Source organism: Channa argus, chromosome 9 (assembly GCF_033026475.1).
Source record: "Channa argus isolate prfri chromosome 9, Channa argus male v1.0, whole genome shotgun sequence".
Classification (NCBI taxonomy): Eukaryota; Metazoa; Chordata; class Actinopteri; order Anabantiformes; family Channidae; genus Channa; species Channa argus.
Window position 1 is genome coordinate 2,127,540 of NC_090205.1, and position 20,253 is coordinate 2,147,792.

A 20,253-nucleotide genomic window follows, 5' to 3' on the forward strand; every position below is an offset into this window, starting at 1 on the left:
AAAGAGGTTGTGTACAAACTGTTACGTGGTAGGTAGCTACTGCTCCAACAGTACTACAGAAAATAAACCCACGCAAAGCTGCTGACCCCAGGTCCTGAAGGAATGTGCATGCCCGCCCTCGGAAGTCAGGAGTTACATATACACTGTCTCAGTCCATTGTGGCAAAGGCCCAAACAGTGACTTGATTGACTGATGACAACTCACATACTTGGAGAACAGGGAGTCCTATGTGCGGCTACTCTTTTTGGACTTCAGTTCTTCCTTTTATCCATTCATCCCACAGACGCTAGTGGATAAACTAGCAGTACTCAGACTAGTCCTATCTCTCTGTAATTGGATTTTGGATTTTGTGACAAGCAGAACCCCCAGGATTAGCAACATCACATCTTCACTCACCATCCTCAACACTGGGTCGCCCCAGGGCTGTGTCCTCAGCCCGCTGCTTTATACACCACTAACATCCTACTTTAGGGCTCACCATGGATGCAGCCTTGTACTGAAGTTTCCAGATGACAAAACAGTGGTGGGGCTCATCACCAAAAGGGCTGAATCGGCTACAGGCAGGAGGTGGACAGGCTTGGAATGTTGAGAAAGCAGAACAAGCTCATCCTAAACATCAACATAACCTGGGAGATCCTTGTGGGCCTCTGAATATTTGAATGCACTATTGTACCTTTGCTGCTGTATTTATTTTATTTTATCTTACGCTTTTTAATTACCTATTCCGAGACCTGAGTAATGTATATTGTTCTCTGTACATGCGTGAATGACAATTAAGAATTCTTACATTTTTTGTTGTACCAAAGCACATGTAACTAGTATGGAGTAAGTATACAGATAATACACAGTTCCAAACAGCAACCTGGATCCAATATCCACAATACAAAGTCTAAATAAACTATCAAAAGGTCCAATTTCTGACAAAGAACTTTAGACAGGGAAGGGGAACAGGTGAAACAAATTAGAGTTAATGATGAGTGCTGAAGCTGTCAGGAGGAACTAAGAGAACAGGAAATGGAGAAGAGTGACTACAAAATAAAAGTCCGGGGCAGGAAGTGGCCAATGGTTGTGACAGATATGAGTGCAAATTTCAGACAAATCAAGAAAAATCTTGGCAACTAAGTTTAGTTTAATAAAACAGAAAACACAAGTTGACCATCAGGCTGTCGTGGAGGTGTTTCCCTCAGAGTTGTATCGTTGTGGGATTCTGATTTATTTAACAAGTAAAACTGGCGCCAGGACAATGCTGAATGAGACAATTCTAATTAGCTGTTTAGCTTCATGCATTTGTATATTCCAAGGGCAAAATGGATGAATCAGACAAATAGTGCTCTAATATCGAATTACATGTCAACATGTTTTCTGTATATACACATGGCTTCTACTTCTGAAGTGTGATGTGTAATGTCAGTAACAGTAATACATTTCGATGCTGAAGTTTTTATAGCAGCAGATTAGGTGTTAACATATTGAAACAATGTTAATATTAAAAATGTAAGTATTTTTTTATAATATTAGACATGAAAAAACTGGATGGAGAAAAAAAATTTTTTTAAGTGTTTTTAGATTATCACTGCATTATCAATTACTTCTTTAATGCAGTGTCAGTTGTTCCGACCAAACTAAACTTTGCTTGTGACATAATTAATCACATGATTATTAGTGGTAACATGGACTATGACAAACACATTTAACATCCAAATTTTACATACCACAGAGAATAACACACACAGCACAATCCACATTGTAGATCATGGTATAATTCTTTATCCTAAAATAGAAGTGCAATATTTATTCTTATTATGATTATAATAATATATAATATTCTTTTCCCGTCAGTTTTAAGTTTGTATCCATTTTGCTTTGGCACAAAATTTCTTGATGTGTTTAGAAATTTCTTTCAATTTTAGTCCATATATGATTGGATTGAAGAGAGGATTATACAGAACCATTTGTAATGTCATTATTAACCGTGCAGTTTTGGGAAAATCAGTTTCCACTCTAAGTATAACTACATCATAAACACTTAAACAGGAAAAGCCGATTAAAACCAGCAGATGGGGAGTACAGGTCTCTGCAGCTTTTTTCCTCACGTCTCTACTGCTGCGATAGCATATTACAAAAATGTTTATGTACGTGACAACGATGAAGAGCATAGGAAAAAGTGCAATATTAAACAAAACAATCACACCATACACAGACAAAGCTCTTGAGCTCACACAGTGAAGTTCGTAAACGGAATTGTTGCAAAAAATGCCTTTTAAATTAAACCCACACAGTTTTTTATCAGCACTCCAAGCCACTGTCACCGCAACATGACAGCCAGGCACAAGCCAGGAGAAAAGCAATAATAGGTTGATGGTTGTTCTTCTCATAATAGTTGGATATTGCAGAGGTTTACATATTGACACATATCTGTCATAGGACATGACTGCCAACAGTAAAAACTCTGAACCTCCTAAAGAGTAATATGCAAACCACTGAAAGAGACAGGCTGAATATGATATGATCTGTTTGTCAGATAAAACATCAGTCAGAAGCTTTGGGTAAATGTTAGTGCTGTAAAGAACAGAGTTGATCAACAAAGCTGCAATGAAAATGTACATAGGCTCGTGGAGGCTTTTGTGAATCCAGATCAGGTACACAATAGTAGAATTACTGCAGATTATTAGAACATACACTGTAAATAAAATCATAAAATAAACATATCTGTATTTATGAACTTCTACATACCCATTGAAAGTTATATACGTTATGTTTAATTGATCATCCATTATTATCAATAAAAGTTACACATTACTAAACACATAAAATGAGTAAATACATATACAGGATTATGAAGCTCTTCACCTTCACAATAAAAAAAAAAGCGTACAGCTTGAGGAATTGGAATGTTTTATGAGAGCTCCTTACCATCCGTGAGTCTCATTAAAATCTCCACCAAGACTTGCTTTACTGGGAACAACTTCTTTACAGTCTGGAGACCTGAGACTTTAAAATAGGCGTTGTTTGGGGTAAACTATCAACCAGGAAACAGTGTCTAGTGGAAATAATGACATGGATGCAGGCAAACAACTTTTAGATAGATTGAATCCCATTGGTTGTATTAGGGGGTGTGGAACTGTGTTCATGTGTAGGCCCACTGAAAATTTCAACTGTGAATTGAAATTTTAGATGGCTACACAAATCTGTAAATAAGAGCAGAGATCTGGAAATTTTGTGAATAGAAATTGTAAATGTACAGCAAATGTAAATTAAATGTTTTTAAAAATCATTATTGTAAATTAAAAATGTAAATGTGTCTAGAAGATTTCTTTTCTGTCTTTGCACAAAAGTAGAACAAAAATTCTGCTGTGCAGTACCTGAATAATGACTTCACACACATCCATCAATTATTCTTTGAATAAAAATTTAAATTAAACCTACACTTACATATAGTAAAAATAACATATACAAATATAAATATAAAAAAAATCTTGCAATGTCCGATTGTGCTTATGGGGTGGTATTTCCTGTTATATGGCAGCAGGAAGAAAGTGTTTGTTTATTACAGTTATGGCTCTGGGATAAAAACTGTCTCTGAATCTGGAGGTTCCATAGGGTAACAGGGCAAACAGATGGTGAGGGGTCCAGCAGAGACAGGTCCTAATGTCCTCCTGGGCAGTCAGTGGAGGTCCAATAAATTCCTGTGCAGTGTTAATGACACTATGAAGATGTTTCCAGTCTGTCTCTGTGCAGGTCACATACCAGGGTATTTTGGAGTATGTGGGCAGCTCTAAATGGTGCAGTGGGATCTCAGTATCTCTGTACATAGATGAATATTTTACAAGGTTTGTAAGAAGTAGCTGCTGAGCCTCTTTGAGCAGGGAAGAGTAATTGGAACTCCATGTGAGTTCCTCAGTGATGTAACTGCCCAGGAATTTTAAACAGGACACCCTCTCCACTTCCTCTCCCCTGATGATTAGAGGAGCGGGGTCCTCACTATGTCCTAAAATCCATTATGAGTTTCTTGGTCTTTTTTATGTTCGGTGTGAGCTTATTGTCATTGCACCAATGTGTAAATTTGTTCACCTCCTGTCTGTATTGTGTTTCATTGTTTGATATTGATAGATGGCAGTACAGTCATTTGTTTCGGGTGAATAGAGAAGAGGACTCAGCAATAAAGCCTGTGGGACTCCTGTACTGAGCGTAAGGCTGGTGGAGATGTGTTTGAGTCTCAGTCTGTGGATAGGTAGTGAGGAAGTCTTGTATCTACATACACAGAATGCTGTTTAGGCCCAAGCCAAGGTGTTTGGTGAACAGCGTAGTGGGGAAAATGATATTAAATGTTGATGATATTATGTGTGATGATATTAAATGTCTAACATAGTACGTCCCTTCCAGTTCAATGTGTGAGCAGAGTATGGAGAGAGGGGTCAATAGCTTCTTCTGTGGATCTGTGGGCTCTATAGGTGTATTGGTGTGGGTCCAGATGAGTATTGTGGGTTTTATGTATTTTAGGAATAGTTTTTCAAAACATTTTGCAAAGAAAGCGGTTAGTGCTACCGATCTATAATCATTTAAACAGGTGATGTCACTTTGTTTGGGGACAGGTAAAATAGTAGCTGACTTCAGGCAGATGGGTACAGTTGCTTGGGACAGTAAGAGATAAAAAACGTCTGTTAGCACCTGTCAGACTTGATCTGCACAGTCTCTTATGACTCTCCCAGGGTTCCCATCTGGGTCATCTGCTTTCCTCGCATTCACAGAGCTGAAGACTCTCCCCACCTCATGTGGCTAAAGAATTAGTGGAGGGTGCGTAGCATCCAGTAAAGAAATTTAACAATATACAGAATAATTTTGTGGAAGTTTGCACAAATCTGTGGCTACAAAAACCAAAAATTCTGTAAATGTTATTGCAGAAATCTTGAAATGTGTATTAAAATTTGCAAAAGTGTAACATCTCTAAATGTTCACGCAAGTCACTGTGAATTAAATTAAAAGTTTACAAAACTAAATGTAAATATGATTTGCACACAGACATTTTCGAATCCACAAAAAGGTTTATGTTTCGAAAGAAACAATTTTTATTTTTAACTACAGATTTCACACTTTTTAAATGATGACATTCTTTAAAAGCCTGCAGTGTCTGAAAGTGCTTTTTAGCATTTGTCTCTTCATCAGGACTGTTTTTTCTCACTACTTGCAAAGTGCTTCATTTGACCAAATTAGCAACAATCTCCAACTTAACCAAATGAATAACAACCTCACCTCAATGCAAACTCCCTAAACATACAAATGAGGTAAAAATGAGGTAAAAATCATGTTCATTTTCAATGTTAGAGGAACAAAAGACCAAATTCCTTTTCTTTCAAGGATTTCTTTTTTAGGGAGGGTGGTAAATATCTTGTCTGTATTAGAGTTGAGTGGTAATATATGCTTTCCAATACATAATGGACAGCATATATTACATGTTACTGTGCCTGTTGCTTTGAACCCTTATTCATTATTGTGCTTGATTTTCATTTGCTTTTACTATGAATCGCACACACGCAGGCCTCAATGATCAAAATATCTCTGTATTTATCTGTTTTGATAAACCCAAAAAGAACAGTGGCATAAATGACATAAAACATGGGAGAAAACTTTATGAAACTTATTACAAACACTGATACTCCCCCTTATTTTTGACAGCTAATGGAACCATGATGAACAGAGCTTCAGTCAACATTAACCCAACTCAAACCGTTTCCTTCAGGGTTTGGTCTGTGTGTGTGCATGTGTGTGTCTTTCACTGCATATTCTGCAGGTCTAGACAAACACTTGCCACTTTGACAGGTACAAGTGATTTAGAAAGAACCTTTTACAAAAAGTTAAAATCACACATGCTCCAGGAGAGACCCCACAAATCGTAAGATAAAAAACTCAAAATTCACTTAATAATGATTTTGGTTCGACAGAACAACTGTTTAAGGTGTTTATAAATGTCTTTCATTTTGAGCCCATATATGAGTGGATTAAGCAAAGGATGGTACAAAATCACTTGTAATGTCATTAGTAAACGTGCAGTTTTTGATAAATTTGATTCTACTCGAGCTACACTGATGTCATACACACTCAAACAGGAGAAACTGATTAAAACAAGGAGGTGAGGTAAACAGGTCTCTGCAACTTTTTTCCTGACTTCGCCACAATTTTTATAAGCTATCATGAGTATTTTTGCATATGTGTAAATTATGAAGAGGACAGGGAGGACTGCTAGATCTAACAAAGCAATCACTCCGTATATAGTAATGACTCTGGAGTGTACACATAAAAGTTCATAAATTGCATTGTTACAAAAGATTCCTTTCATAGTAAAGTTACACAATTTAGATTCAGCACACAGTATTGCTGGGACTGCAATATGACAAGCAGATACAAACCAAGTTAAAACCAGTAAAATACTCACCCTGGTTTTTGTCATGATAGTTGGATATTGCAGAGGTTTACATATAGACACATACCTGTCATAGGACATGAGTGCTAATAGAACGAATTCTGCACTGCCTACAGAGTAAAACATAAAGAATTGCAGTAGACAGGCTGAATATGATATGATCTGTTTTTCAGATAAAACATCATTCAGAAGTTTGGGGTAGACAGTGGTGCTTAAAAGAACAGAATTGAATAACAAAGCTGCAATGAAAATGTACATAGGCTCATGGAGGCTTTTGTGGATCCATATAAGACACACAACAGTAGAATTACTGCAGAGTATTAGAATATATACTGTAAACAAGATAAAGAAATACACATATTTGTATTTGTTGTCCCCCACATACCCGTCAAGAGTTATGTATGTATAATTTGACTCATTATCCATTAATATTGTCTTACACTAAATGTTTAACAATGAAACAGGCAAATTAAAATTAATTTTAAAATCACATCTCGTTAATAGACTAACATCCGACCTATATACTGAACTGTCTGTTTTATTGTACATTGCGTTATGTCGATCAAATGAAATTTAAAAAGTGAGAAAGCGTCAGATCCTGCGGAAAGTTTTTATGAGGTTGCTTCAGCCTCCATGGATCTCATTAAATTCTGCATTACAATTAGTGTCAAATAAGTAAAGAACTTAATCAAACCCTGGAGGCCTGATGTTACATGAACATGTGCATTGCACAATTTTTGTAACTCAAAATATGGGCTGTGCTAGTTATCTTTGCTGCATGTAGTCTGCTGTGGCCTGTTTGGTGTCTAAAAATAAGTTGGATATATGCATGTTTATACATGTTGGTATACACCCTGTAAGGCAACATTAGAAGGCTGGCAGCTGGAAGTGGCCCGACAACTAGCATGAAACTGGCTCTGTGAACTTTCTATGAGTTTCACAATGCCTGCGCACTATTTAAAATAAGTGAGTATTATTAGAATTTTTCTCTGAAGACAGATGTTTATGGGCTAAGAATGTGAACGGTCTGGTTTAAAGCACTGGTAACCTGACAAACAGGTCATTGCTAAGTGGTCTACGCACCTCCTCAGTGCTGAGTAGAAGTGCAATAAAATAAGTTGAGACCCAGCTCAGTTATTTCATGATCGGTAGGGAACTAGTTGGTGTCTGTGTGTGTAGTAATGTGTCACATTAAATTTCAAAATATGTAGCACATTTATACATTTCTCCACAATTAAAGATTTGTCTACAAATTTCTGAGAAATCTGTACATATACATTACAGATTAGATTTGTGTTATGTTAATACATTGTAGCTTTTTGTACACATTTACAAACTGCAGAACACTTTGTGTACAATTTTAAAAGTTTGTGTGTACTGACATTTTTAAATAAGTACACAAATCATTAAAAGTGTGCTGTTTATAAATCTTTGCACTGACCTTTAAAGTTAAATTAAAATTTGTAAATGCGTGCAAAGATAAATGCGTAGCACAATTCCAAATCATGTAGACACATCTTTAATTGTGAATTTAAACTGTGAATATCTGGTAAAATCCTTTTGTAAATTACAGTTGTATATGTGAACATTGGGTTTAAACAAATGTTTAAATGTGTACATAAATATGCACGTGTACTGGCATTTGTAGATCTGTACATCATGAAATGAATACCTCACATTTTTAGGTTTACAGAAATCTTGTAATGTGACTTGAAATGTGCAAATGTGTGCAAAAGTAAAAATGTGTACTGACATTAAATGTGTAACATTTGTAAATGTTCACGCAAGTCACTCAGCATGTGTGAATAATGTTTCCAAGTTTATAAATGAATTCAAAAATATATCCATGAAAAATATTTCTGAAGAAAGTCAATCCTAAACGGCTGAGAAAAAAAATCTTAATTTATGCCTCTCAATTAACGTATAAACTCATATACAAATATGAGTTTCTCTATATTTCATCAATGTTTGTGAGGGATTTTCTGTTGTTTCTCTTTTACTCTTTGATCAAATTAGCATCTGTTTCCAACTCAAACAACGTTACCTAACTACACCAGCAACAATGGTTTAAAAACCAAAGGAAAGTAAAAAGCCAGGTCATTTCTATTCTTGGAGCAGCAGATCTAACCCTTTATATTATATTTTTTTAAAGTGAGGAGAAGTTTTGGTGGCAAAAGAGTAATTAACGTGTCCATATCTGTGTCCTTTATGAAACATGCTGTAAAATAGATACAACTAAAGTTGTGTCCACGACAGTATCTGTTGCTCAGGTTATGAATTACACACATGGTCCTATGTGATCAAAACAGGGAAGAAACCTTAGGAAAGCCAATTCATCCTGCTTCTGAAATGTACACATAACACTAGATACTACATGTGTATATAAAGGTATGACTTTCCATCCAAAAATTTCCATCTTTGCACTATTTCTTCATAAGAAAATGTCTGTACATTGTTTAGTGTTAATACATCAGACGATTTGAGCTGCACAAAACAGCCTTTTCAAATGTTTAGAAATTAGTTTCATTTTGAGCCCATATATCAGTGGATTAAACAAAGGATGATACAAAATTGTTTGTAATGTCATTAATAACCGAACAGTTTTTGATAAATTAGACTCTACTCGAGCTATACTGATATCATATGCACACAAACAGCAAAAACTAAATAAAACCAGCAGGTGAGGTAAACAGGTCTCTGCAGCTTTTTTCCTGACTTCTCTACTACTTCGATAAACTATAAGAAGTATCTTAGTGTATGTGTAAATTATAAAGAGCACAGGAAGTAGTGCAAGATCTAACAAAGCAACCACTCCATATATAGTAATGACTCTGGAGTGTACACATAAAAGTTCATAAATTGCATTGTTACAAAAGATTCCTTTCATAGTAAAGTTACACAATTTAGATTGAGCACTCAGTATTGCTGGGACTGCAATATGACAAGCAGATACAAACCAAGTTAAAACCAGTAAAATACTCACCCTGGTTTTTGTCATGATAGTTGGATATTGCAGAGGTTTACATATAGACACATATCTGTCATAGGACATAGCTGCCAACAGTAAGAACTCAGAACTGGCTGAAAAGTAAAATATAAAAAACTGTAGTAGACAGGCTGAATATGAAATGATCTGCTTTTCAGATAAAATGTCTTTTAGCAGCTTTGGGTAGATGTTCGTGCTGAAAAGAACAGAATTCAGTAACAAAGCTGCAATGAAAATGTACATTGGCTCATGGAGGTTTTTGTGGATCCAGATCAGACACACAATGGTAGAGTTACTGCAGATTATCAAAATATATACCGTTACCAAGATCACAAAATACACATATCTGTATTTATCATCTTCCACATACCCATCAAGAATTATATATGTGAAATCTGACTCATTATCCATTAAGATTGTAAAAAATTAAATCTTGAGTGATAAAACAAGCAGATTACATAACCAGTAAAGATAAGTTGCAAAGAAAAGCCTCATTGTAACACTTCCATCAACATCACATTTCTACCGAATGGTCACAATTATTCTTAGCTGACACAGGAACATAACATCTATGCAAATGATCACTGATTAAACAAAGATCACAAAGTAAAGTATTTGACAACACGGATAGTCTATAATAGTTTGCTTCATCCTCCCTGGATCTAATTAAACCTGACATTAAAAAAGGATTTAAATATGTGAATTAGTTCATGAAACCCAGGAGGCCTGAACTTACAGTTGGTCTGGCACCTGATGAGATGTACAATTTTAGGCGTGGTTGTTGGAGCCAAACAGCCAAATGCATGAGGATTTCAGCATTTTCATGTAACACAGTCCCTCTTGCCATTAAATTATTTTTTTTATTTTTTACTTGGAGTCTTCTCAAAAGGAATCTTAAATAATAAACGAATTGCAGCGTGATACTACGATATAACAACTCCCACAAGCACTACCTGCACACAGTGTTTGTGAAGCCTATGATCGTGCTAAACTGTGAACAACCCAGTCATTTTCCACAGCAGAATTATTTATTTTTATTTGGACGGGTCCCGCTATCAGCCAGGTGTCTGCCCCTTTTCTATCCCTCTCTGCTCTGAGCAGAGAAGTGAATGTGTTGTGTAATGTTATGAAATGTAAAGTTAAACCCTTGTCATAGATTATATCAAAAGGAGCCATTTTCCACAATTCTCTGACTCATCATTGTCAGAGTTACGACAGAGTTGAGACTATTAACTGTTTGCTGCTGTTTGCTTCTAACTCTATCCTACAATAGTTTTTTACCTGCTGTGGTTAAACAGCTGCTTATGAAAATACATCTTAATCCTAAGTCTCCTAATAACTTTTAACCAGTCTTATATAATTGGAAAGAAATGTACTCATATTACTATCTATACAGGTGGTGGCAGGAGCATTGGGTTTTACTCTTAAAAGGAGTCTGAGTTGTTTGGACAGACAAAGACGTTTGATTTGCTTATTGCATTGCTTGCTCTGTCACAAAGTCATAACTTTAAAAGTCTTGTAGTTTGCTCGAAATGAAAAATATCTTAAACTAAAATTGTAAAGTGTTTCTTCTTTTATCATTTTTTGAGGATTGATTGCCTCTCAGTTTTCCGTGCATCCTCTGTGGGTGGGGAATTAGCCATTTTCCTATATATTAGCATTTTAACATAAACAGAAGTTCAATTCAATTCAATTCAATTCAACTTTATTTATATAGCGCCAATTTACAACAAAGTCATCTCAAGGCACTTTACAGAATAAAGTCCAGACTACACAAGTATGTAGAAGCAACCCAACAAATCCCCCTTGAGCAAGCCCTAGGCAACAGTGGAGAGGAAAAACTCCCTTTAATGGGAGAAACCTCCAGCAGAACCAGGCTCAGGGTGGGTGGCCATCTGCCTTGACCGGTTGGGGTGAGTGGAAAGTGGAGAAAGAAAAGAAAAGAGCAACGAAAAGCAACAAAAAAAAGCAACAACAAAACAACAAGAAAAGCAACAACAAAACAACAAAAAAGCAACAACAAAACAACAAAAAAGCAACAACAAAGCATCGTACAGGTTGTAGGATATAGAATTAATGGCATACAGTGGTGACAAGTAAATGTATAGAGAAAAGCTAGTTCAGGTTGAGTGAGCAGTTTAACTATAAGCTTTATCAAAAAGGAAGGTTTTAAGCCTAGTCTTAAAAGTAGAGAGGGTGTCTGCTCCCCGAATTTGGATTGGAAGCTGGTTCCACAGGAGAGGAGCTTGATAGCTAAAGGCTCTGCCTCCCATTCTACTTTTGCAAACTCTGGGAACCACAAGTAGGCCTGTATTTTGGGATCGAAGTGGTCTAATCGGGCGATACAGAACTATGAGATCTTTTAAATATGATGGAGCTTGACCATTAAGAGCTTTGTATGTAAGGAGGAGGGTTTTGAACTCTATCCTAGATTTTATGGGAAGCCAGTGAAGAGAAGCTAGTGAAGGTGAAATATGATCTCTCTTTCCTAATCCTGTCAGCACTCTTGCTGCAGCATTTTGGATTAATTGAAGGCTTTTTAGGGAGTTATTAGGACACCCCAGAAGTAGGGAATTACAGTAGTCCAACCTAGAAGTAACAAATGCATGGACCAGTTTTTCGGCATCACTTTGAGACAGGATGCTTCTAATTTTAGCAATGTTCCGTAGGTGGAAGAAGGCTGTTCTAGAGATTTGTCTTATATGTGACGTAAATGCCAAATCCTGGTCAAAAATAACTCCAAGGTTCCTCACCGCAGTACTGGAGGCCAAAGTTATGTCATCTAAAGTAACTATATTGTTAGACAGCATATTTCTCATGTTTTTAGGCCCAAAGAGGATGATTTCAGTTTTGTCTGAATTTAGAAGTAGGAAATTGTAGGACATCCAGGTCTTTATGTCTTTTAGACATGCTTCAAGTTTGACTAATTGGTTAGTATCTTCTGGTTTCACAGATAAATAGAGCTGTGTATCATCTGCATAGCAGTGGAAGTTTATGGAATGTTTCCTAATAATTTTGCCTAAAGGTGACATGTACAGATTAAAAAGTATTGGTCCTAACACAGAGCCCTGTGGAACTCCATAGCTAACTTTGGTGCATAAATAAGAGTCATCATTAACATGAACAAGTTGGAATTTGTCTGACAGATAAGATTTAAACCAATGTAATGTGGTTCCTTTAATCCCAAATCCATGTTCTAGTCTCTGTAATAAAATGTTGTGGTCAATGGTGTCAAATGCGGCACTAAGGTCTAGTAAGACGAGTACGGACACAAGTCCATTATCTGAAGCGAGGAGAAGATCATTGGAGACTTTTACCAGTGCTGTTTCTGTACTGTGATGAGCTCTGAATCCTGACTGAAAGTCTTCATACAAATTATTCCTGTAAAGGTGATCACATAATTGTTTTGCAACTACTTTTTCCAGGATTTTAGAGATAAACGGGAGATTTGATATTGGTCTATAGTTGGCTAAATCACCTGGATCAAGACAGGGTTTTTTAAGTAATGGTTTGATTACAGCAACTTTATAAGCCTTTGGTACATAGCCAGTTTCTAAAGATAGGTTAATCAAATCTAATATGAAAGTGTCTATTAAAGGTAGAACATCTTTAAGCAATTTGGTTGGAACAGGGTCTAAAAGACATGTTGTTAGTTTTGAGGAGGCGATAGTTGAACTTAGCTCAGTGAGATCTATGAGTGTAAAGCAGTCTAAGATGGATTGGGGCCTTATTGAGGATTCTATAGCTGTTGTACATGAAGATTTAGCCGTAATATTTGTAAGGAGGATCTGGTGAATCTTTTCCCTAATCGCTACAATTTTACTAGTAAAGAAAGTCATAAAGTCATTGCTGCTCAAAGTTAAGGGTATACTAGGCTCAACAGAACTATGGCTCTTAGTCAGCCTGGCTACAGTGCTGAACAGAAACCGGGGGTTGTTCTTGTTTTCCTCTATTAGTGCGGAATAATATGCTGTTCTGGCATCACAAAGAGCTTTTTTGTACATTTTTAAACTGTTTTTCCAGGCTAACCGGGATTCTTCTAAATTAGTGGAACGCCACTTCCTCTCTAATTTTCGTGACGCCTGCTTTAAGCTGTGCATTTGTGAATTGTACCATGGAGGTCGACTCCTCTGATTCACTGCCTTTTTTTTCAGAGGGGCAACTGTATCTAGTATCATACGCAATGAGGCTGCAGAATCGTCAACTAAGTAATCAATTTGTACAGGAGTAAGATGGCTACTCACCATAGTATTGACACATGGTGGTGAAAAAGATGAAGAAATAATTTCTTTAAATGTATTCACAGCATTTTCAGATAAACATCTGCTGTAGTGGAATTTTTTCCTAACTGCTGTATAGTCCGTTATTGTAAATTCAAATGTTATTAGAAAATGGTCAGACAGAAGAGAATTATGAGGAAATACTATTAAATTATCAGTTTCAATGCCATATGTAAGTACAAGGTCCAATGTGTGACTAAAACAGTGAGTGGGTTTATTTACATTTTGGGAAAAACCAATTGAATCTAGTAATGAGTTAAACGCAGTGCTCAGGCAGTTACTGTCAGCATCTACATGAATGTTAAAGTCACCCACTATAATGACTTTATCTGTACTAAGCACTAAATCAGATAGAAAATCAGAAAATTCTATCAAAGTGAATGCAGAAACAACCAGACCTAACAACAGCCAGAGTGAATGAATGTTGCTTGTGCTTTTAGAACATGCTCACAATAAAGTATCTCTACTTTAAGGCCAAAACGTGAATACTGAAAGCCTTACTTGAAGTGGCCATAGGCGTTAAGAACTGACCTGAAATGCCTGTCTTCCTTCTACTAGGCCTAGAATGAGGAAGGGATATTTTCTCAACACTCGTTCTATTTCTATGAGCCAACCAAGGGTTTACTCAGTTTTAGGTTTAGTTTTATGTAATAAGTATTGTGTATTGTGAACTGTACTGTATTATGTGATGTGTTATGTTTCTGTGTATTGAGGATGTCAGTAGTGACATCATATAGCTTTGTAGTTTACCTTCTAAGTTTGTTGTACAGTTGTCAAGGGAACAATGCAATGCAAAGGGTTTGAGGCAAGAGAGACAGTTCAGCTCAGCTACTGAAGGGTGACGACGTGAAACGATAGCTGGAGCAGAGGAACTCTCTAAGGCTCAGTTCAGTGAGTTCAGCCATACTTTGAGAAACTTGTTTGATGAAGCTGTTTGTGAACGTGCTAGTGATATTACTACACTTAAACTTGTATGTACAATTGACCCGTCATCGGCTAAGTGGAGAAGCAAGTACAATAAATGTTCAATGTTCGTCAAACAACGATTGTGGGATCTTGTCCTGACTACACTGCTTAAAGATGTTTTACTTGTGATCAACACATGCATATTAGATGTGATAAGTCAGGCTTATTGTATTGTATGTAACAGTCTTTGTCCTCCATTTCTCTAGACATTTCTGCAGGTGTCCCTGACTTAAGACTTCACACTGTTTCCAGATTGCAGGTACTGGCTCACCACAAACAGTCAACATAGATGGCGGCCCACCCTGAGCCTGATTCTGTTGGAGGTCTCTTTTGTTAAAAAGGAGCCTTTCTTCCCCGTCGTCATCTACTGCTTGCTAGGGGGGATTTGTTGGGTTCTTCTTTTTAAAGTAAGGTCTTGGCTCTACTATGAGATTAGCTTGTTGCAGGTTTGCTCAATATACTGCAAATAAAACTGAACTGAATCCATGCTGTTTAAACTCCATCCATAACTGTGATGACAATGTATAATGGTGGAAATCCAGAGGCTTCCAACAGTCAAATTATTCTTTGGTCCTACAGACTTCTCTTTAACCTTAGTCAACACTCCTGGGCTCTTCATCCCTTATTCTTTAGGTCAGTCTCCATTCTATGCAGAATCAAAAAATTGATAAAACATTTCCCATTGTTGGCAAATAATTATGTAAATTGAGGCCAATTATTCCCTTGACTAATATTTGATAAAAATGTTTTTTAATTCTTCTTTGGGACTATGCTTTTATTTATGTTCAATAATCAAATTCAAATTCAAAATTCAATATACATTAGGCTCCAAAGGTCCCATGGACAGAGTTTAATTTAGAGTTCTCCAACAGTTTATGCCTCCTTTTTGCACACTGTGAAGTGAACACACTCACTTTTTCATATGAGAGTCCAAATGTCTGTTGTACACGTGCAGACAAAATCATAAAAATCTCGTCTCAGCAAAAGAAAAATAAGAACCTGATAAAAATAATTCAAGATAATTAACGTTTTGTTCTTTGTATTGGTTGCAAACAAACTTTTTTCAGTTTTACCATGGAAAAAGGACACTACTGATCTGAGAATCATCACAAGCCCCCTGACACTATCCAACAAATTCACAGTCATGGAACTTAATGCGTTGATTAAATGACATTCAAAAACGTACATCTGTGCATGATTATTTTATAACACCTGTGCCTTATTAATACATCAGACGATTTGGGCTGGACAGAACAGCCTTTTCAAATGTTTAGAAATTTCTTTCATTTTGAGCCCATATATGAGTGGATTAAACAAAGGATGATACAAAATTGTTTGTAATGTCATTAATAAACGCACAGTTTTTGATAAATTAGACTCTACTCGAGCTATACTGATATCATATGCACACAAACAGCAAAAACTGATTAAAACTATGAGGTGAGGTAAACAGGTCTCTGCTGCTTTTTTCCTGACTTCTCTACTACTTCGATAAGCTATAAGAAGTATCTTTGTATATGTGAAAACTATGAAGAGGACAGGGAGGACTGCAAGATCTAACAAAGCAACCACTCCATATATACTAATGACTCTGGAGTGTACACATAAAAGTTCATAAATTGCATTGTTACAAAAGATTCCTTTCATAGTAAAGTTACACAGGTCAGTTTCAGCACTCAGTATTGCTGGGACTGCGCTATGACAAGCAGATACAAACCAAGTCAAAAATAGTAAAATACTCACCCTGGTTTTCCTCATGATAGTTGGATATTGCAGAGGTTTACATATAGACACATATCTGTCATAGGACATAGCTGCTAACAGTAAGAATTCCGAACTTGCTAAAAAGTAAATTATAAAAAATTGAAGTAGACAGGCTGAATATGATATGATCTGTTTTTCAGATAAAACATCATTCAGAAGTTTGGGGTAGATAGTGGTGCTGAAAAGAATAGAATTGATCAGTAAAGCTGCAATGAAAATGTACATAGGCTCATGGAGGTTTTTGTGGATACATATAAGATACACAATAGTAGAATTACAGCAGATTATAAGAATATATACTGCTAACAAGATCACAAAATAAACATATTTGTACTTGTCATCCTCCACATACCCATCAAGAACTATATAGGTTACATTTGGCTCATTATCCATTAAGGTTGTTCAGAGATATGCCCTAACCCTAAAAAAAAACACTGCATAACCAGTAAAAATGAATAAAAACAAAATAGTCTCATTACAACTACAGTATTACAACAGCATCCAACTTGAACTGAATTCTCTGATTCATTCATACACAGCTGGCAGGAAAATGCAGTGTATGCACAAGTATATAGATCAAACAGTATTCATAAAGTGAACTGTGATGCTATAGAAGTCTTTATTAGTTTGCTTCAGCCTCCATGGATCTCATTAAGCTCTTCAAAACCGATTCTAACTTGTAAAGAATTTATCAAACCCTGGAGGCCTGAAGCTACAACATTCCTATTAAATGTATTTTTTCACCTGTAAATATGGGCTGTAATAGCGAATATTCTTTGGTACCTAGCAAATACAAGTTTAGATACACTCACAGGTCATAGAGCACTTTCTCATATTTGTGTTAATATCTTTACCCAACGAGACCTTTAACAAAAGTAAACAATCCCCAACAACATTCAGATGGTAATGAAAGAAAACAACTAATTTCCACAAGATCATCATCATCACAACGTTTCAATTTGATAGTGACAGGGGTTTTATTATGTATATTTTGTGATATTTTAACTAGCTAAATCCTTTAGTGTTATTTACAGTAAACTTTTTGAAACTTTTCACTCTACTTTCAAGACCTGTTACTTCACAGAAACTGTTCATTTTCTGTAAACACTTATCATATGTAGAGTTACAGTGCTATCATAGGGCAGTGGCATGGTACACCCAGCACATACACAGACAGACGGCTATATACATTCACATGTACGGGCCATTTGGAGTTGCACTTAACCTAATGTATATCTTTGGACTGTGGGAGGAAACCAGAGTAGCCGGAGGAAACCCACACAACTACGTGGAGAACATGCAAACTCCACTCAGAAAGTCCACAGCCAAGCAGGGATTTGAACCAGGCGTCTTCTAAATCTGGATTTGGGCCTGCAGTGCTAACCACTCCCCCACCATGCTGCCAACTTTACTCTCTCTTAACATAGACAGTATAGCATATTCTACAGTTTAAGACTAGCTCATATCAGCCAATTCTGTGTAGAGAAAAAGACAATAACTGAAAAAAACATGCTTTGATTTTATTATATGATTTTGGCTGGGCAGAACAATCTTTTGAGGTGTTTACTTTAGAGATATCAAATACACTCTAACAGAATAAACTAATTAAAACTATGAAGTGAGGTAAACAGGTCTCTGCAGCTTTTCCTGACTTCTCTACTACTTTGATGATAAGTATCTTAATGTATGTGAACATTATAAAGAGGACAGTGAAGCCTGCAAAGTTCAATAAACCACCTACACCATATATAGTAATGACTCTTGATTGTACACACTGAAGTCCATAAATCGCATCATTACAAAATATTTCATGTACAGTAAATGTATATAAGTTCGTATAAGCACTCAAAATAACCGGTACTATATTTTGAAAAGCAGATAACGACCAAGCTAAAACCAGGAAAGTAATCACCCTGGTTTTCCTCATGATCGTTGGATATTGCAGAGGTTTACATATAGACACATATCTGTCAAAGAACATGGCTGCCAACAGTAAGAACTCTAAACACCCTATAAAGTAAATAGTAAAGAACTGAAGTTGATATGATCTGTTTTTCAGATAAAACATCATTCAGAAGTTTGGGGTAGATTTTAGTGCTGAAAAGAACAGAACTGAATAATAAAGCTGTGTCCTTAGAACAGGCCTGCACACTTCAAAGGACCTCAGTCTCTTCTGAAAGTAGAGGCAGCTTTGGTCCCTCTTGTGCAGGGCATCGGTGGCCTATTGGTGAGGTAGTTGATGCAGCTATATTGAGTTGAAAACAGTTAAGACGTCAAAAAACATGACTCTCACAGCAATTCCGGCCATATCCAGGTGAGTCAGGGCCTGGTGCAGCAGGTAGATGACAGTATTATTAACCCCAATGTTTGGCCTGTAGGCAAACTGCAATGGGTTCATCGCTTTGCTTGGCAGAGGGCAAAGGTGGCTGAGGATTAGCCTGTCAATGGTCTTCATCAGGTGGGAGGTCAAGGTGACAGACCTGTAGTGGTTTGGCTCAGTGGCATATGCAGTCTTAGGAACCGAAACCACACAGGAGACCTTCCACAGGACAGGACCCTCTCCAGACTCAAGCTCAGGTTTAAAAGGAACGTGACGTGTGGAGTGAGGGGGGCAGAAAAGAACAGTGGGGGGCTTTGAGGTTGGTTGTGGAGGGATGTGGTGTGGAGACGGGGGGGTGGAGCAGGTGAAGGTGAAAAAGATTGGGGAATGGTGGTAGTGTCTGCTGGACTGGAAATGTGTGAAGGGGGAGGAAGAGAGATGCAAGGGTGAGTGGGGTTCGAATCAAATCTAAAAAACAGAGATTAAATTCATTGACAAAGTGCTGGTCTCCTTCAGCTGTCACTGACTCTGTTTGTCCATGACCAGAGATGGTCTTCAGGCCTCTCCAGACATCTCCAAACTACTCTTCCAGATTCTTCTTGGAGTTTTCCTTTCTCCTGATTTAATATTTGATTTTATGTTAAACTCTCGTCGCCTCCTATCTGTCCATTGAAGTGAAAGGCCTTTTCTTTTTGTCCAGTTGGGTTTTCAGCTCAGGGGTCACACAGAGCTTGTTGGAGAAACAGCGTAATCAGCAGTTGGTTAATATAATCTGTGATGCAGTGGATCAGGCTGTCGATGTCATCTCCATGTGAGCTGCATAATGTCTCTCAGTCTCTGGTCTGGAAACACTCTTTAAGTCTCTCACTGGCGACATCAATCTACACTTTCCGAGATTTCTTTCCGAGTAGGGAGAGTGGTAGAGAGCGAGGTGTGTATTGTCCCTGTAAAAAGTAATAAACAATCAATACATGCTGACAAAGTGTACTAATACATATGTATTGTTTCTTTAAAATGTTAATTTAATAAGTCAACCAAGATTTCATACATTAATCACACTTAAAGTCAAGTTAGAACAACAAAGGTTTTATAGTTAATTACTAAAATTCGTAGGTTTTAAATATTATAGTTACTTATTAATGTAATGTCAATGAAAACCACAAATGTATGAGGTCTTAGAAAGTATGTTCCATTGATTAAGAGCAGCTCATAATAACTGATCATCTATGCAAGCAAGTTAAAATACTTTTAGGTTCATTTAACTTGTTGAAAAAAAATATATAATATAATATATACAATATAATATATCTATAAATATATATATAATATAACGCCGTCAAAAATCCACTTGTGACATGTGAATCAACAAACATGCTTTAGGAGAACAGACTCAGACAAATTGAATGACTTTCAGGACGTTCTGCTGTTCTCTGCTTCACTGAAACCTTACTCTGAAACAGAGCTATCGGGGAAAATGAGGAGGTGGAATCTGCTTTTATATCAATGAGGGTTGATGTAC

General features: G+C 36.7%; 4 protein-coding genes across 4 annotated transcripts; all 4 read right to left on the reverse strand.

Annotated features, from left to right (window-relative positions):
- Window positions 1–1,841: 1,841 nt before the first annotated feature.
- On the reverse strand, window positions 1,842–2,774 carry LOC137132851 (olfactory receptor 4B13-like). Its single transcript, XM_067515860.1, has one exon. It carries the CDS (start codon window positions 2,772–2,774, stop codon window positions 1,842–1,844), a length of 933 nt encoding a protein of 310 aa, XP_067371961.1.
- A 779-nt stretch (window positions 2,775–3,553) lies between these two features.
- LOC137132852 (olfactory receptor 11A1-like) lies at window positions 3,554–6,844 on the reverse strand. Its single transcript, XM_067515861.1, has 4 exons — window positions 5,950–6,844; window positions 4,578–4,649; window positions 3,748–3,988; window positions 3,554–3,656 (listed from the first exon to the last, which is right to left on the reverse strand). Exons 1-4 carry the CDS (start codon window positions 6,842–6,844, stop codon window positions 3,554–3,556), a joined length of 1,311 nt encoding a protein of 436 aa, XP_067371962.1.
- Window positions 6,845–8,888: 2,044 nt separating this feature from the next.
- LOC137133352 (olfactory receptor 11G2-like) lies at window positions 8,889–9,830 on the reverse strand. The gene has a single exon (XM_067516880.1). It carries the CDS (start codon window positions 9,813–9,815, stop codon window positions 8,889–8,891), a length of 927 nt encoding a protein of 308 aa, XP_067372981.1. The 5' UTR covers window positions 9,816–9,830.
- Window positions 9,831–15,880: 6,050 nt separating this feature from the next.
- Window positions 15,881–16,807, reverse strand: LOC137133189 (olfactory receptor 11A1-like). Its single transcript, XM_067516521.1, has one exon. The coding sequence runs from the start codon at window positions 16,805–16,807 to the stop codon at window positions 15,881–15,883; it is 927 nt and encodes a 308-aa protein (XP_067372622.1).
- Window positions 16,808–20,253: the final 3,446 nt, after the last annotated feature.

What these genes read in the sequence shown, in the direction of transcription:
- LOC137132851 (XM_067515860.1), bottom strand. Translation starts at nt 2,774, where the DNA reads ATGGATGATCAATTAAACATAACGTATATAACTTTCAATGGGTATGTA.
- LOC137132852 (XM_067515861.1), bottom strand. Translation starts at nt 6,844, where the DNA reads ATGGATAATGAGTCAAATTATACATACATAACTCTTGACGGGTATGTG. An exon ending in AGACATTTATAAACACCTTA is followed by an intron (nt 4,650 to 5,949) that starts AACAGTTGTTCT and finishes CAGACGTTTTTT; the next exon opens with ATCTCTTACTGTCCCAAGCA. An exon ending in TTTACCTGTCCCCAAACAAA is followed by an intron (nt 3,989 to 4,577) that starts GTGACATCACCT and finishes AATGGATTTTAG; the next exon opens with GACATAGTGAGGACCCCGCT.
- LOC137133352 (XM_067516880.1), bottom strand. Translation starts at nt 9,815, where the DNA reads ATGGATAATGAGTCAGATTTCACATATATAATTCTTGATGGGTATGTG.
- LOC137133189 (XM_067516521.1), bottom strand. Translation starts at nt 16,807, where the DNA reads ATGGATAATGAGCCAAATGTAACCTATATAGTTCTTGATGGGTATGTG.